General features: G+C 36.1%; 4 protein-coding genes across 5 annotated transcripts; 2 read left to right on the forward strand and 2 right to left on the reverse strand.

The window, feature by feature from the left end:
* Positions 1–9: 9 nt before the first annotated feature.
* On the forward strand, positions 10–2,427 carry sat1b (spermidine/spermine N1-acetyltransferase 1b). The gene is made up of 6 exons (XM_079806128.1): positions 10–279; positions 587–638; positions 706–789; positions 995–1,096; positions 1,177–1,217; positions 1,439–2,427. The coding sequence occupies exons 1-6, from the start codon at positions 214–216 to the stop codon at positions 1,607–1,609; spliced, it is 516 nt and encodes a 171-aa protein (XP_079662254.1). The 5' UTR covers positions 10–213; the 3' UTR covers positions 1,610–2,427.
* Positions 1,667–8,156, reverse strand: apoob (apolipoprotein O, b). Its single transcript, XM_079806127.1, has 9 exons — positions 7,857–8,156; positions 6,695–6,799; positions 6,483–6,602; positions 6,270–6,302; positions 6,105–6,159; positions 5,417–5,512; positions 5,185–5,276; positions 4,273–4,362; positions 1,667–2,546 (listed from the first exon to the last, which is right to left on the reverse strand). Exons 1-9 carry the CDS (start codon positions 7,881–7,883, stop codon positions 2,505–2,507), a joined length of 660 nt encoding a protein of 219 aa, XP_079662253.1. The 5' UTR covers positions 7,884–8,156; the 3' UTR covers positions 1,667–2,504.
* A 757-nt stretch (positions 8,157–8,913) lies between these two features.
* On the reverse strand, positions 8,914–10,265 carry LOC307119697 (arylamine N-acetyltransferase, pineal gland isozyme NAT-3-like). The gene has a single exon (XM_079806131.1). The coding sequence runs from the start codon at positions 10,114–10,116 to the stop codon at positions 9,268–9,270; it is 849 nt and encodes a 282-aa protein (XP_079662257.1). The 5' UTR covers positions 10,117–10,265; the 3' UTR covers positions 8,914–9,267.
* On the forward strand, positions 9,632–17,219 carry ropn1l (rhophilin associated tail protein 1-like). Of its 2 annotated transcripts, none has more exons than XM_079806129.1 (6): positions 9,632–10,035; positions 11,104–11,236; positions 12,140–12,263; positions 12,336–12,497; positions 12,754–12,923; positions 16,097–17,219. In XM_079806129.1, exons 2-6 carry the CDS (start codon positions 11,106–11,108, stop codon positions 16,164–16,166), a joined length of 657 nt encoding a protein of 218 aa, XP_079662255.1. In that variant the 5' UTR covers positions 9,632–10,035; positions 11,104–11,105; the 3' UTR covers positions 16,167–17,219. The 2 variants fall into 2 exon arrangements, with proteins under 2 accessions (XP_079662255.1, XP_079662256.1); XM_079806130.1 differs by lacking the exon at positions 9,632–10,035 and adding an exon at positions 10,781–10,906 and having other exon boundaries at positions 16,097–16,316.
* The last annotated feature ends 837 nt before the right edge of the window (positions 17,220–18,056 follow it).

Consider the following 18,056-nt stretch of genomic DNA (forward strand, 5'->3'; position numbering starts at 1 on the left):
CAAATATATGCCCGCTCGAGTTGATAAACAAAAGACATTTACAGAAGCCAGGTGAAAACAGCCGGTTCAGCTGCTGCATGCGAGTCCCATATAGGAGAAGCCCAAACTTGACAGCGGAGGGTAATATTCTGGGAAGCGAATGAAGAAACAACTTTTCCTTCACTTCACATATAGAGGACTAGTGAGAAAAGGGAAAAAGAGTAAAAGAAGAAAATGGCCAAGTTTAATTTGCGTAAAGCGGAGCCCAAAGACGTGCCTGACATATTGCGACTAATAAAGGTAGACTTCACACTGGTTTATAATACATATTTTGTTTGAAAAAATGCTGTTTAGGGTGGCAATATAAACTTTTAAAAAGTGCAGAAGTGCCCTACAATGCGTTTATTTGGTGTACTGTCCCAAGTAACCATAGTAAAAGTTATCATCACACATATTCTGATGTTTATATTAATGTTAAATCGTTTCAAAACAGTTTCATGACATTGATAAAGTATCCAAATATGACCCTGCACGAAAACAAACCCAGGCCCACCGCCTACAGAACATGATGTTCAACCAGAACGTTTTTCTTTCCTACCTTCTGCAGGAACTCGCTAAGTATGAAGAAATGGAAGACCAAGTTCTATTAACTGAGAAAGGTGAGATGACACAATATATCAAATCTGATCAATAGTTGGCCGGCAGTGACAACAGTTTTGTTTTTAGATCTGCTTGAGGACGGGTTCGGAGACCACCCGTTTTACCACTGCGTGGTCGCTGACGTGCCAGTCGAGCATCAGAAAGTCGAGGGTAAAACATCAAGACCAAGATGGTCTTTAATGAACAACTGAATAGACTGTTTTTCATTTGAATGTGAAACGTTTTTATAAGAAGTAATGCCCTAAAACGGCGTTCTTACATACCTTGTTTAACATTCCTACTACACAAAGCACATTTATGCACAAGCATGTTCAAGCAATGCAACTGTGTAAGACACCAGTGTTCACACTTATAGGTTATTCTGTGATTGGATTTGCCATGTACTACTTCACCTATGACCCTTGGATTGGCAAACTGCTGTACCTTGAAGATTTTTATGTAATGAGAGAGTACAGAGGTAAGGGTGTGTTATTAATGCGTCTCTTATGAAACTGCAGGCCTTTCCTAAATCCCATTGACTAGTTTCTTGCTTCACAGGTTTTGGAATTGGGTCTGAAATCCTGAAAACACTCAGTGATGTAAGTTACCCATTTTCATCTTTTGCATCCATGCTTTGCATAATTAAAACCACTAATCCATACAAAAATGTAATTGCAGTCACAAAATAGTATAAGCAATTAGTTTCAAACACAAAATAGACAACAGGTCATGTTTAAAGTGTTATACTGTCTTTAGATGGTTGTTGTTTTTATGCATTACACGTGTAGACAGAACCATAAAGAGTTGTTTCCTCCTGCAGACAGCGGTGAAGAGTCGTTGCAGCAGCATGCATTTCATCGTGGCCGAGTCCAACAAGGCATCCATCGACTTTTACAAGCGACGCGGGGCTTCCGACCTCTCGCTGCAGGAGGGATGGCGACTTTTCAGGATTGATAAGGAGAATCTCCTGAAAATGTCAGCTGAAGAGTGAGCTGGCCCAAAGTTCCGGTGTTCAAGGAGAGAGTAGGGATATCTCACAGGCATTTCTCAGTTTAAAAAAAAAGACTTTTAATATTTTAGACACTTGGTATTAATCATATTAACATACAGCAATTTTCATTTAAGATAGAGGCGTACTTGTAATCATTCTGTAGTTTGCATGTCAGATTAGCTTATCAATAGTCATTTATTCATTGAACGCATTGAAAATAAAATAACATATCTAAAAAGTATTTGTATTTCATTATGTGCATAAGATAACACCTTCAGGCTTTCCTCCCAGTGCAAATGTGGAAGTCATAATGGTAAAAGTAGACTACTAAGTTTATTAGTGCACTGTACTGTAAATGAACAGATAATGGTTTGTATCCTGGAGGGTGCTTTACTTTACAGAATGTCCCTTTGTTTATGTCCAGGACTAGGCTAAGTTCATTTTGCATGGCTCTTATCAGTGTGGTTTGTGAAATCTGGCAAGTTTGTGATTATAAAAACTTATGTAAGTTTGAAATTTGATCTTTGTTTAACGATATTGGAAAGCTCTAGAGACTGCAATGCCAACACTAGTGTAGAATACTTTGGAAATACAATTGGGCCCATCAGTAAAACCTAAAAGTCACTGAGTTGCTGAAAAATGTCTGGAAATTTCACAGTGCAGGTCAGGTAGGTCATTATTTTTCAGGTTGGTCCAAATGGTCGCTATTGCAGTGTACATTTATAAAGTAAATTAAAATAAATATATATAATGCACGGAAAAGTCAAATATACAGTCACGGTAAACACAGTCAATGCATTAATAAAGCAAATACCACTAAACTGATCAGTGCATTGATAAGAGAACACAATCCAGGTGCAAAGCAGGAACTCCTCATAAAACGTACTGCTTTGTCTCAACTTGATTTTTGGCTGTCTGTTTTCTGTGTCTTCTCAACCTGTAAAGAAAAGGGTAAACTATTACAAAGAAGCGAAGTAATTCATTCCTCAAGGCTCTTAATGTTAAATATATGCCATTAAAACAGTCTCGGTATTGATTTTGGACTAACCTCGTTTCTATTACAAATAAATGCTGTTCTTTTGAATTTTCTATTCATCAAAGAATCCTTAAAACTGTTTCAAAGTTTCCACATAAATATTAAGCAGCAAAACTGTTTTACAACATTGCTAATAATAAATTAAAGGGATAGTTCACCCAAAAACGAAAATTGGATGTTTTTCTGCTTACCCCCAGGGCATCCAATATGTAGGTGTCTTTGTTTCTTCAGTAGAACACAAATTAAGATTTTTAACTCCAACCGTTGCCGTCTGTCAGTCGTATAATACATGTGAATGGGGTCGAATTCTATTAGAGTAAAAAAAACAAACATGCACAGACAGCTTCAAATTAAACCCTGCGGCTCGTGACGACACATTGATGTCTTAAGACACGAAACGATCGGTTTCTGTGAGAAACCGAACAGTATTTATGCTATTATTTCACCTCATATCAGACGAATGTCATCAGCTCTCCAGACCGCCATAACTTCCTGCGAGTAAGGTCAAAATACCAGCGGGATCATAGAAATATTTACGTAGATTCCTCATTCAACCGATCCGCGCAGGCACTAATGAGGTATCTATGTATATATCTATGACCGTGCAGGTATTTTGACCTTATTTGCAGGAAGTTATGGCGGTCTGGAGAGCTGATGACATTCGTCTGATATGAGGTGAAATAATAGCATAAATACCGTTCGGTTTCTCGCAGAGACCGATCGTTTCGTGTCTTAAGACATGAATGTGTCGTCACGAGCCGCAGGGTTTAATTTGAAGTTGTCTGTGCATGTTTTTTTTTTACTCTAATAGAATTGGACCCCATTCACCTGCATTATACGACTGACAGACAGCAACGGTTGGAGTTAAAAATCTTAATTTGTGTTCTACTGAAGAAACAAAGACACTTACATCTTGGATGCCTTGGGGGTAAGCAGAAAAACATCACATTTTCGTTTTTGGGTGAACTATCCCTTTAATGTTTCTTGAGCACCAAATCAGCATATTATTCGGCTTTGAAAATTCAGTCTTTTCAACACCGGGATTAATTGCATTTGAAAATATATTAAAATAGAAAACTGTTCTTTTAAATTGAATATAAAATATTTCATAATATTACTGTTTTTACTGTATTTGTAATCAAATGCAGACTTGGTAAGCATAAGGGACTAGTTTTCAAAAACATTTGAAAAATCAGACTGAAGGTGCCTTCACATCATGTTGTTATTACTGTAATTACAAGACTTGTAAAAAGTGTTCACGTCCTTGTAGAGCTCGTAAATAACAGCTTGTTCACTGGGAATTTGTACCACGTAGCCACCTCAGATTCTTATTGCCGTTGATAGTGTTGCCATAGAAATGCATAATTTTAAGTCTGAGGATGTGAACGGCTCTTGAGTTGAACGCCACGTGCTGTCATCTCGTAATTATGGCATTGCGTAAACACAGCATGAACCCTATCTTTGGAATGGAAGTGTATGTCTGAAAGTTTCAAGAATGCATCATAACAATTTAGTCAAAGGCAATTCAACCTTAAAGACATTTGGACTGAACCTGCACAAGACTGTATGCACCCTGTCTTGGAAAAGGGAATAATTTAGGACTAGACTGTATCACATTTCTCCTCACTTTGTCCTTTGATGGTGACTTCCCTCTCAGCAGCTCCTCCAAAACAACTCGCCCTTCTGAACCCCGGGAAAATATGTAGTCTTTTGTGGTCTATTAAAAACAAACAAAAACACTCACGTTGAGAAAACACAATCTGGTCATATTACTCATCATCTAGATTCTAGACTTTACAAGTCTATATTTAAAGGGATGGTTCACCCAAAAATGGAAAAATGTCATCATTTACTCACCATCATGTTGTTCCAAACCTGTATGAATTTCTTTCCTCTGCTGAACACAAAAGAAGATTTTGAATAATCTCGTAACCAAGCAGTTGATGGGCCCCATTGACTTCCATAGTATTTTTCCATACTATGGAAGTCAATGGGGCACATCAACTGTTTGGTTACCCATATTCTTCAAAATATCTTCTTTTGTGTTCAGCAGAAGAAAGAAATTCATACAGGTTTGGAATAACATGAGGGTGAGTAAATGATGAATTTAAAATTTTGGGTGAACTATCCCTTTAAATCTTGTACTTTTGAATGTTAAACAATTGTGCAAATATTAAAACATTAACTTAGTGTTCATATAATTTTCTGTGCTCTTCCAGTGAGGCAGGGAGTAGTACATTATTCACTTTAATTGTCTGATCTTATCCATGGAAAAAATCTCAAAATATCCCTCCACTTTCTAGTTTTACACTTATGGACGGCCGCACAGGGAAAAAAGAGGAAGGAACACTGACTATCTGAACACACAATTCACAGACTGAATTTCCTCCAGGCAAGTGCTGTTAATATACCAGGATGCAAGTGAAGTAGTTTATACTACATTATTCAAAGCCTCAGTTGCTGCTGTCTGTATTGGAGCGGCCTGCCGAGAAACAACAACAGACTCTGTCCATCTGTACAGAAAGAACTATAAACTTGCCCTGGCAACAGTGGCGGCATGTTGTGGGTAGAACAGGGAGGCGCTGAGAGCCATCAGCCCAGTGGGGAACATCAGTCTTTTGACTGTGCTGCCTGTCCAGACAAAACAGAAGAAAAAGAACCAAAACAGTAGTTAACAATAATACAAACACAGGACAGATGTTACAGGGCAAAGACTTTAATATTATTCAAATAGAATAAATAATACAAAATATGAATAAGAAGAATCATACCTTTAGCAAAATAAAGCCCCAGAATTCCAGAAAACCCTATAACACCCACACTGGCATAGAACTCAGAGGGAGGGTCATTCAAAAATACATATATATCTGAGGAAAAAAATAAATGCAATACTGTTTAATATAACCACACACACAGAAGTATAGATTAGGGGTTTCAAACTGGCGTCCGGGGAGCCACAGTGGAGGGGGTCCGAGGAATTTTTTTAGAGAAAAACAGTGTTAAAAATGTAAACAAATAATTAAAATAGAAAATAGAAAGAAATTAGACTAAAATAAATTAAACAATGATATATAAATACAAATGGGATATATAAAAAAAACCTTAATTATAATAAATATTTTATGAATCTTTTTTTTAATTATTTATTAAAGTATTATCCATTAAAATGTATAAATATTAATAATAAAAATATTAGGAATAAAACAAATAATTGAATAATACATAGTAAAGTACTATAGTGAGTAGAAAAACTTTTATAAGTATTTTATCATTTTAAACATATTTATAGTATTTATTTTTCACAGTATAAATTGGGTCTTTATACATAAATATGTATATCTTCCTTTTCAATTTTAGGATGGGGGTCCCTCGCATGACAATTATTATGTATATGGGGGTTTGTGGCATCTGAAATATTGAAAACCCATGATATAGATAAGTGTGTGTTTGTGTCCGTACCCTTTACAATATTTTGAGTAGTATTCACACCAGGCTCAACAGTCTTGTAGTAAGACTATAATTAAAAGAGAGAAAATGTTAGGTAACGGATATATTACAGGTTAATTATCACAATCAAAAATGATGAGCATAATAATTGTGGCTAAAAAAGCCAACATAACTTGCCTGTACTTTCTCCACGGTAAACTGTGTCTTTTCCTGGAGGTGGGCAAGAGTCATAAAGAATTGATGAGAACTATAAATGCATGTATACTGTTTTATATCTTTATGTATACATATGTCTATATATCTTATTTATCTGTTTCATGTACATTTTGTTTCCCTAGAAGTCAAGCTTTTCTTTCTGAAAATGAGTTCTTTCTGAGTATGACAGCGTACCTGACACCATGAAATATAAGGTTCCGCCGTCTTTCTCAGAGACGCCACACCCTGCTCAACATGACCAACCTCGGGCTCCTCGTACCTCAGCTGGGACTCTGGCGTGCTATAGAGTGAAAGCTGAAAAATAAAGGGGTATTGTAAAAGCACTTAACATCAAGCAAATGAGCTCCTCGTTCTGCCACAAACCATCCACACTGCACAGGAAGTACCTCATCAGTCAATAGGGTGGTGTTCTTTTCTTTGGCATCGCTTGCAGCAAAAACTGTGGCAGACATCAGGCCAAGGGCTCCAGGCACTGCCACGGGCAGCACCACCTGAACAAGGAAGGGCAGAGAAAAATAGATTAGAAAAAGTTTGAGGACAAACTTTAAGCTGGCTTGTAAAAGCCTAGCCAGAAAGTCTAAAGTAGTTTTGAAAGCTTAAAGTATGAAGGTTTTTAGTTTGAAATAGTAGACAGACAGACAGATAGATAAGAATTATTAGATGCTATGCTATGTGCTTGCTAGTGTACTCTGAGTTGTTGCTAGGGTGTTGTTATGTGGTTACAAGGGTATTCTGGGTTACAAGGGTGTTGCTATGTAGTTGCTAAGGTGCTCAGGGTGGTTTCTAGAATACTCGGAGTGGTTGCTAGGGTGTTGCTATGCGGTTGCTAGAGTATTCTAGGTGGTTACTATGGTGCTGCTGTGGGTGGTTGCTATGCGGTTGCTTGGGTGTTCTGGTGGTTGTTATGATAGATAGATAGATAGATAGATAGATAGATAGATAGATAGATAGATAGATAGATAGATAGATAGATAGATAGATAGATAGATAGATAGATAGATAGATAGATAGATAGATAGATAGATGGATAGATAGATAGATAGATAACATTAAAAGTCATAATAACATCAGAAGCAGAGCAAATGATGAATAATTATATGTACGAGTATTGGTCAACTAAAAAACAGGATGAGGCACGTCACTGTCAAAAGAGACCTTCTAGAATTCCAGCCCAGGCATAACACAATTTATTAGGAGACGACAGTATAGTAATCACGCAGCAAGAAAAAAAAATTATAATTATATAATTATAAAAATTATATATATATATATATATATATATATATATATATATATATATATATATAAAACCGGTTAAATATAAACACCGCAATACAACAACAAAAAAAACCTATCAGGTCAAGCTACAGTTAGCTTATAGCTAACGTTACATCAGTGCAGCTGCCTCTATGCTCTGAGATGTGGCTCATCCTTAAAATGATCGTTTTACTGTAGAATCTCAGCTTTCTTAAGATGCATAATTATCAACGTTAATTACAAATAAAAATACAACAGTAATTCCATCAATTGAATTCATGCATTTGTTACCTTGGCTATTTTCCTAAGATTTGACATTTTTTCTTCAGAACAGCGCTCTGCTACGCAGGGTTGCCAGGTCTGCACAACAACACCAGCCCAATTTCTAATCAAAACGAACCCAGTCACAAGCTAAAACTAGCCCTATCGCGTTCCAGGGCAGTCCCCCGGTAAAAATGACTTTCCGGGTGGTAAATTTTCGCCTCAACCCGTGCACGTCAAAAACAACCCGAGGCAAAAGTGTATAAAAGTCATGATAAAAGTAACCCAATTCCGTGGTGAAAACCATGGATTTGGCAACACTGCTGCTACGGCAAGTCTGCGAGGACAGACTTCTCAGCGAGCAATGGAAATATTTTGAAACGTTTTTGTAAAGAATTATGTGAATGATCATCAATCTCGCATTCTTTTCAATTTCGCATTTTTTTTATTACCTGGGACCTATTACAAATAAGATACGTATTTCGTTAATTTTATGTATCGATCATGTGTAAACAATTAGGCTACTTGAACAACGCAGTTGTTACTGAACTATTAAAAATAGTTTTCGTTCATTTAAATAAAACGGATACAATTTTTTTGTATAAGATTAGATACTAACGAAACTAAATAAGTTTAAGTTAGTAGCCCATTAAAATGACTAAAACTGCAATACAAATCCGGCAAAAAATGTACGGCAATACATTACACACACAAACTAGGGCCTAAACAAAAATGACAAACGCACATAACAAAATTACTCAAACTTAAACCAACTGAAAATATTAAAATAAAAGCTAATTAAAAAAATTAGGCCTATAATAATAAATATGCTACAAGTAATCCTAAATGAACACTGGAACAACGTAGCACGTTTTACTGTAATTATGCAGTATATTATATATAATATAATATATTAAACAGTATTGCATTTCTTTTTTTCTCAGATATATATGTATTTTTCAATGACCCTCCATCTGAGTTCTATGCCAGTGTGGGTGTTATAGGGTTTGCTGGAATTCTAGGGCTTTATTTTGCAAAATGTATGATTCTTATTAATATTTTTTATCATTTATTCTATTTTAATCATATCAAGGTGTTTGACCTGTAACACCTGTCCTGTGTTTGTGTTATTATTAACATACACACCAACAAAGATCCAGTACCTTTATTTTATTATCATTTTACTAATTTATTAACACTTAAAGACAATAATTTATTACACTATTTTGTCTGATTTTTAATAAGACATGTATACAAAATCACTACTAAATGGAAAAGGCACTTCATGAAATAAGAATCATCAGCGTAATCTCAATAGATCTATAAAACAGTACAAAGACAAAAATGTATAGCGTATTTAAATATTCCATTGTGTGTATCATGGGAATAAAACACTACTTAAAAAGCAAGAGAGACCCAACAAATAGGCATAAACAATGACTTAATAAGTAACTGGTGGTGGTACAATCTCAACATCTTTTGGAGTGAGCGGAGAAGGAAGAACAATTCCAAACTTCTCTCTTAATAACTCTGTAATTTCTTCATCTGAAAGATCTGTGGTGGTTTTCATAGCTTCGTGTCCATCCACTGAGGTCAAACTGGTTATAATCAGTCTGCGGCCCATGATTGTGATCCTTCCAGTGGGCAATAAGAGTGAACACAGAGATTTGCAGAAGAAAATCGAGCTAACAGAACTCTGATGGTAGTCACACATGGCTCTGAAATCATCTCGTTCACAAGGCTCCAAGGTGAATTTGTACTGTTCCAACCAACATTCTCCTGCACTTCCTGATACCTCAGTCTCAGATTTCGTTTCCATGAAAATGAAGTCTCCCTGAGATCTGAGGCGATACACTCCGTGGCTCTGGGCTTGAGGACCATCTGTCTCAAGAGAGAGAGGGAGCTGGAATCCGTGTCCAAACCCAACATCACAGAGCCACCTGTGTCCATCCAGCTTCACCATCATGATGAAGTGGTCGAAGGGAGGTCCGTAAGCACAGGTGAACCGATTCTTGACCTGTGCGGAGAGAATAGTCACGTCAAAGCCCATCTGAGCCAAAAGCCAAGAGAAGAGTCCATTATTCTCAAAGCAGAATCCTCCACGGCGCATGAGGACGATTTTTTCATATAGAAGTGGCAACTCAAGCTTGACCCGCTCTCCGATATGAATAGAGAGATTCTCAAAGGGAACTGCCATTAAGTGATTCAGGTGAATATATCGCAATGTCTCCAATGTCGGAGGACATTGACCAGAACAGCCGATACGTGCCAAATACTTCTGAACATCCATTGTTTTGCAATATCGCTGGTAGGACCTATAAGCTAGTGTAGCAAAGAAAACTTTAAACCAAATATAGCTGAACACAGGAGCAAAAACATGAAACGTCCTTGAAAGAAAGCAAGCTTTCACTTTGCATAGGTTGTAAACTCGGACTGCACTTTCTCGGAAGTGGTGTGCTCATGATTCATGAACCTTTATAAACACACAAACATGTATTATCATTACACCTTTAACGGTTTTTAATGTCTCTAACATCATATTGCAACAAAGTATACTGAATAAAAATAAAAAGTAAATCTTAAAAAAAAAAAAAAAAACAGTAAACAGAACGGTTCTGTGGTTGCCAGATACCTCAAGAGAAAGCAACTCGGTTAATAAAAAAAACCCAAAACAAGCTAAAGCAGCGAAGCATTTCTTAGAAATATTAGGTATTAAAATATAATCAAAAAACAATTCTAACCTAAACATATTCTTATTCTAGAAACAACCCACGGTATCCCTATTTATGAGCCAAACAAGCCACTTATAATAAGCGGACATGGCAACAATTTATCTGGTTAACGTCCTCTATGTTCGCATTGACCAATCAGACCTCGGAGCCCTTTTTGGTTTCTAAGTGATTCTTACAAACAACCCGTTGCTATGAAAAACAGAGATGCAAGTCGCTGCTGTCCTATAAGATGACAAAATAGTTGGCTATATAAAGTACTAGACTATATAAACGTATCTTATTATATGTACTAAGTACATTAAAGGACTAAGGACCTAACTATAATTAAAATAAACTTAACTTAAAGCGGTAAGTCCTTTTGTTTGTTAAGATTAGATGCTATTTAATTTAGCTTGAGCACCCGTGCTAGCCAATTTGAGTAACGTTACCACACTTTTCTAATTTTGCTTTTCCATATTGCAAGTATTGAATGATATTCTGGCTGATATTCTGGGATCTTTTGTGTTCACTTTCTCCTTATCGTTATCTTAAAACACAACCTAAAGCGATGCCTCCTCCTGAAACCATGTACTGCGCCCAGCAGATCAACATCCCCCAAGAGCTGCCTAATATTTTAAAGCAATTCACAAAAGCTGCAATTCGAGAACAGCCATATGATGTGCTGCAATGGGCAGCTGAGTAAGTATACTATACTAATGCATCAGATTGGCATTATATACACTACCATTCAAAACTTTAGAAAGTTTTGTAGAGTTTAATATTTTTTAATGTATTTGAGTAAAACTGTGAAATATTATTACCATTTCAAATAACTGTTTTCTATTTGAATACAGTTTAAAATGTAATTATTTATTTCTGTGATGGCTGAATTTTCAGCATCGTTACTCGTCTTCAGTGTCTCATCTCACATGATCCTTCAGAAATCATTCTAATATGCTGATTTGGTGCTAAATTATTATCAATTATGATTGATTATTAATAATGGTTCTTATTACCATCAATGTTGAAACAGCTGTGCTGCTTAATTATACCTTTCAAGATAATTTATTTAAAAAAATAATTTGTTTGTAACATTAAAAAATGTCTTTGGGGTCACATTTAATCAATTTAACATGTCTTTGCTGAATTAAAGTATTAATTACTTAATTATTATTTAAGATATTACCCCATATTTTTTTGAATGATAGTATATAATATATATGTTTCCACACAAATATAAAGTAGCACAACTGTTTTCAACATTGATAACAATAATAATAATAATAAATGTTTCTTGAGCAGCAAATCATCATATTAGAATGATTTCTGAAGGATCATGTGACGCTGAAGACTGGAGTAATGATGCTGAAAATTCAGTTTTGCCATCACAGAAACAAATAAAAATTTTAAATATTATAAAATGGATGTTTAAACTGAAAATAATATTTCACAATATTACTGACGTCTTTCAAAAACATACAAAAAAAATCTTTATTATTCCAAACATTTGATCGGTAGTATATAATGTATTCTATGCTTTATATTGCAATGGAAATGTAAAACATATGAAAAATGACAACAATAAAACTGCTTCTCCTTCAGCTATTTTTCAGCATTATCAAAAGGTCAGGACCTTCCAGTCAAGGAGAGGCTGGAAATGCCAGTGGCAACTCAGAAAACAGACACAGGACTTACACCAGGCCTTCTAAAGATCCTCCATCAACAGGTGTGATCCACTGCATCTCTTTTGTATGTTTTATACACAGTCCAATATTGATGAGATTTCTCTTGCCTGTAGCTCACACATAAAGAAATCATTACAAAAGAGGAGCTTCTTTGGAAGTGGAAAGATCTGTGCTTGCCAATTGAACAGCTTGACGCAATCCTCGCCCTTGGCAACTTCAGTGAAAATATCAATTGGATGCAGTTTTTTGCTTTAGGATGCAGTTCTTTGGGAGGGGTGAGTGGCTATAAATATCTTATTATGTATTTAACAGTATGTTAATAAAATTGTGTGTGGTGGCAGCTTCTTTTGAGATGTAATTCAATTAATTGACTGTAGATGGCAGTGTTGGATTTGAAATGGTCTTAACTTTCAAGGAGTTGAACAAGGAGTAATGATGCATAAAGAGATAGTCATCATTCATTCAAAATGTGCTAAAATGTGTTGTTAAAGTGTACGTTTTGAAAGAAAGCCCACTGTACTGTTCCCACAGACCATCATGAGCGCTTTGAAACATGCGTGTGAAATACTCACTGAGGACTCTGAGGGTGGTGCAGCCCAGATTCCTTTCGACACATTTCAGAGGCTGTACAAATACTTGGCCCATCTGGATGGAGAAATTCCTAAAGAACAGATCGACAGCTTCTTGCACCGTTTAAAGGAGTGAGTACACACACACACACACACACACATTGTGTTTTCATGTTTTATCGGGACTTTCCATAGACATGAGGATTTTTGGTAACACTTTATTTTAGTGTCCTTGTTATGTATGTTACATATACTTACCATAGTAATAACAGTAAATTATGCATAATTACATACAACTAACCCCCAACCAAACCCTAATTCTACCCCAACCCTATATTAAGTACATGTTGTTAATTTATATTACTCAGTACTGAAATATATAATTACACTGTAACAATGACAGTGTAACTGGATTTGTATACTGTACAAACTGTGTATTCTATCCCCTTACACTAACCCTACCCTAAACAGACGCATCACAGAAAACTTTCTGCATTTTTACATTTTCAAAAAAACATCACTTAGTATGATTTATAAGCCGTTTTCCTCATAGGGACCAACAAATATCCGAGATCCTTGTCATCCTTGTGGGGATGTAAGGTTTACCATGACACACACACACACACACACACACACACACACACACACACACACACACACACACACACACACACACACACACACACACACACACACACACACACACACACACAGGGATTTTCCAAATACATGATTTTTATACTGTACAAAACTGTATATTCTATCCCCAAAACATAATTTTGTATGGTTTATAAGCCATTTTCCTCATGGGGACCAAATTTGTCCAAACAAAATTGTCCCCACAGGGTCAAATTGTGGTATTTCTATCGCACAGTGTAGGTTACCAGGAGCACGCACGCACGTACACACGTACACACACACACACACACACACACACACACACACACACACACACACACACACACACACACACACACACACACACACACACACACACACACACACACACACACACACACACACACACACACACACACATTCTTTTAATGCTATAGTTTAATGTTAGCATGTGGTTAATATTTTACATATTACCCTGAGGGGAAAGAAGGTCTGATCAAGGTGACCAATTGCAGAAGCAAAAAATGCAAAACGCTCAATCATTCTGACAGCAAGCAGTTTGAGACAAGTTGAGCAATGAGAAGAGGCTTGACTGAATGACTTAGGCACATTTTGAGGGTGACCATTTTTTTCCCTGTTTTACGTTTGTTGCCAAAGAGGAGTTTTAGGAGGTTATACGTGATGAGGAATAAAATTAATTGCTTTGACATTGATGCTTGAGGTGTTTTCAGGTCTTTTCTGTTTGCATTTACTCCTGTGAAATTACAAAGGCTTCTGTTGTGTCTTTCTTAGAAAACTGTTCTATATTCCAAACAACTTCAAACAATGATTTAAAAGATACATAATACATACGACTTAAAACATCACATAATGCCATAAGGCTATGTAGTTTTCCAATTGCATAATGCAAGAATCTGAACCATGTCTTTACTCATATAAGACAGTTCAATCACTGCATAAACAATACAAGAAAAAAATTACCAGTGCATTTGTAAGAAATTATGTCATGCGGGTGGTTTTATTACTTTGTGATGGGTTTTTGTTGTCATACTTCACCAGCATACCAACAGCCCAGCATACCAACAGCAAGTGTCTTTTTTAATTGCATTCAATATGATTTCATCCCCTGTTTTTATTAGCTTAATGTTTTCAAGACATTAGGGAGCCTAAACATCTTTAACACAATTCAAACACCCAGCAGAGTATCCATTTCACTATTAAGACATAATGGCAAGAAATTATAGAGGAACTTTGGATGAATCCTGTTATCATGACCGGCAATTATTACACACATATTTAACTCTACCGGTCAAACACCTATGTACATCTATTTGGCCCCATAAAAATTGTCCCAGATTTAATGACATGTTGTAAATCAACCCATTTGTAAGTATAGCCTAAATATTAATTTAGTCTATTTAATTAATATTCAGACACTGTATCGGAAGGTGCTTTATACTTACCAGTCCTGCTTTGAAGGCCATTTAAATGATTTCTTCTTAGGTGTTCAGCACTTTTAAAGGCTGGAACGAAAGACTAATTGACACTTTTGTCATTTAAGTTGTTATATAAATTATGAACTGAAGAAAATGGACATTCACATTTCTTACAGTGTAGAAACTTTAAGTATTAAAAAACGACTAAAAAGCTTATAATGTAATTTGATCATTTCTTACACAAAAATGGCTCTTAACGCATCCAAAAATGTACTCAGCCTCACATGGTTCCAAACCTGTATGACTTTATCCCTTCTGTTTTACACAAAAGAAGATATTTTAGACATGTCTTAGTTTTTTTGTTAATACAATGAAAGTCAATGTGCTCCAATATTGTTTTAGAACTAAATTACTTTCATTGTATAAACAAAAACATTCTTTTGTGTTTCACGGAAGAATTGAAGTCATGGAGATTTAGTTTCATTTTTGGATTCACTACCATTGTCACTGGAATTTTTGCAGTGATGTCATAGAAGATCTATTTTTGGTTCAACCAAATAACCTTTCGGTAAACAGTTCTTAAAAAGCGTCTTCGTGTAAATAATTTTTTAAAAAGAACCCTTAGAGAACCTTTGTTTTTGAAGAGTGTATGTGAGAGAAAATAAAAACTGTCTGAGAGACAACAGGAAAACAGATAAGACTTTTTCTTCAGCTTTGCATGTCGGTATGTGTGTAGCAGTCACTGATATCACTGAACCAACCTAACATCACCACAGTGTGCCCTTTTCTGTGTCTCTCAAAAGACATAGAAGCAGCACACAAGCAAGAAGTAAATGTCAGAAATTCAAGGTGATAAAACAATTAGAAACTAAACTCCAATTCAAATATACAAGCTGATTCTTAGCACATAACTGGTCTTGATTACAATGTCATACACAGGTTACTGTCTGTTAGTGTTCCTAGAAACAGGAACTCCTGAAACAAAAGCAGTCCTTTCAAATGTTTGGGAAGCATGTTAGTGAGTCAACATTACGGACACAGAAACACGAATAAAAAACATGCTGAGTGAACCGGCATGTTTCAGAATAATGAAGACAAGCAAAAGAATGTGAAAAAGAATTGAAAAGAGGAAGTTCTTTTTCATGAGATCCGGCCAAGTGCAGTTGGATGCAGTAATCTCCTGTCATGATGAGAAAACAGATTACACATTTATAGACGTTTAATAGGAAACTTTGTTTTTCCTGCTTTCAGAGAATGCCAAGGAGGAATGGTGCAACCTTCAAATTTTACAAGCTTCCGAAGCGCTGAGAAGTCCGAGTAGAATCCAGTACAGATGGTCCTCAGGTGGCAATATCTTACAACACGCTCCAAAAATATTGATCCGAGTTACTGTGTCCTGTGTTTGTACTCTTTATTTTGGATATTGTGATGTGATTGGATAATTTAACCAAAATAAATCTTTGAATCTCCAATCTAGGTTGCCTGGAATAATGTCACAAAAGTGAAAGGAAGCCAAAACAAGGCTACTGGTATATTAGGTGCTTATTCAAGCATTATGAGCTTTCAGTTTTGATTGTGATTTGCAGATTCACCATTCATACTACACGTTCACCACATCACTGTGGTTGTCATGTACTTCTATTTGATAGAAACCATATTTTGTTGCGATCAAATGTACCACCTCTCACAAATGTACCTCTACCTCAACACGCACACACACACGTGAGGACATTCCATAGACATAATGGTTTTTATACTGTACATTCTATCCCCTACACTACCCCTACTCCTAAACCTACCCATCACAGGAAACATTCTGCATTTTTATATTTTTAATAAGACATAATTTAGTATGTTTTTAGAGCTATTTATGGACATATGAAATGTCCTCATATTTCATGTCGTAATACCAGTGTAATACCCGTGTCATTATACAAATTTGTGTAACACACACACACACACACACACACACACACACACACACACACACACACACACACACACACACACACACACACACACACACACACACACACACACACACACACACACACACACACACACACACACACACACACACACATTCTTTTAATGCTATAGTTTAATGTTAGCATGTGGTTAATATTTTACATATTACCCTGAGGGGAAAGAAGGTCTGATCAAGGTGACCAATTGCAGAAGCAAAAAATGCAAACGCTCAATCATTCTGACAGCAAGCAGTTTGAGACAAGTTGAGCAATGAGAAGAGGCTTGACTGAATGACTTAGGCACATTTTGAGGGTGACCATTTTTTTCCCTGTTTTACTTTTGTTGCCAAAGAGGAGTTTTAGGAGGTTATACGTGATGAGGAATAAAATTAATTGCTTTGACATTGTAGCTTGAGGTGTTTTCAGGTCTTTTCTGTTTGCATTTACTCCTGTGAAATTACAAAGGCTTCTGTTGTGTCTATCTTAGAAGACACACACACACACACACACACACACACACACACACACACACACACACACACACACACACACACACACACACACACACACACACACACACACACACACACACACACACACACACACACACACACACACACACACAGGTATTCCATTCCTATCATTATGGGGACATACATAATGATTTTTATACTGTACAAACTGTAAATTCTATCCCCTAACCCTACCCATAAACCTACCCATCACAGAAAACTTTCTGCATTTGTGCATTTTCAAAAAAAACATCACTTAGTTTGATCTATATGTTGTTTTCCCTCACGGGATCAAAAATGTGGTCCTCATAACATTTGGCCCTCATAACTTAGGGAATTCAGGTACACACACAAGTTTATTTCACTATATTTGTGAGGACATTGCATAGACTTCCATTGATTCATATCATGTTAATTATATTTTCTATCGCATAACTCAACCCCTACCCCTTAACCTACCCATCACAGAAACATGTGCAAAACATTATCTTTTTACAATCGCTAGGACACGTTTCAAAACTCTTCACACAGTGAGCACAACAGCAGTCTATGTGGGCAAAACTCTGGATCATTTATCATTGCTTCAGCACAAAATGCATTAAATGACTACATCTTCCAATTTACATGAAGACACAAACACCACCAAAACCAAAAACCATCAAAATCTCAGCTGTGATTTATATATTTGCACAAATTCAATCAGCTGTTTATCAGTACCAATGGGCATACAAT

The sequence above is a fragment of the Gobio gobio genome (genome assembly GCF_949357685.1).
Source record: "Gobio gobio genome assembly, chromosome: 23".
Taxonomy (NCBI): Eukaryota; Metazoa; Chordata; class Actinopteri; order Cypriniformes; family Gobionidae; genus Gobio; species Gobio gobio.

Bases quoted from the DNA above. Each gene is read 5' to 3' on its own strand.
- sat1b (XM_079806128.1), top strand. From the start codon at position 214: ATGGCCAAGTTTAATTTGCGTAAAGCGGAGCCCAAAGACGTGCCTGAC. The intron at 639-705 runs GTGAGATGACAC...TTTTGTTTTTAG, and splicing joins AGTTCTATTAACTGAGAAAG to ATCTGCTTGAGGACGGGTTC. The intron at 1,218-1,438 runs GTAAGTTACCCA...TTCCTCCTGCAG, and splicing joins TCCTGAAAACACTCAGTGAT to ACAGCGGTGAAGAGTCGTTG.
- ropn1l (XM_079806129.1), top strand. From the start codon at position 11,106: ATGCCTCCTCCTGAAACCATGTACTGCGCCCAGCAGATCAACATCCCC. The intron at 11,237-12,139 runs GTAAGTATACTA...CTTCTCCTTCAG, and splicing joins GTGCTGCAATGGGCAGCTGA to CTATTTTTCAGCATTATCAA. The intron at 12,924-16,096 runs GTGAGTACACAC...TCCTGCTTTCAG, and splicing joins TTCTTGCACCGTTTAAAGGA to AGAATGCCAAGGAGGAATGG.
- apoob (XM_079806127.1), bottom strand. From the start codon at position 7,883: ATGTCAAATCTTAGGAAAATAGCCAAG. The intron at 6,160-6,269 runs GCAAGTTATGTT...TTTTAATTATAG, and splicing joins TTACCGTGGAGAAAGTACAG to TCTTACTACAAGACTGTTGA. The intron at 5,513-6,104 runs GTACGGACACAA...TTTTTTCCTCAG, and splicing joins TACTCAAAATATTGTAAAGG to ATATATATGTATTTTTGAAT.
- LOC307119697 (XM_079806131.1), bottom strand. From the start codon at position 10,116: ATGGATGTTCAGAAGTATTTGGCACGTATCGGCTGTTCTGGTCAATGT.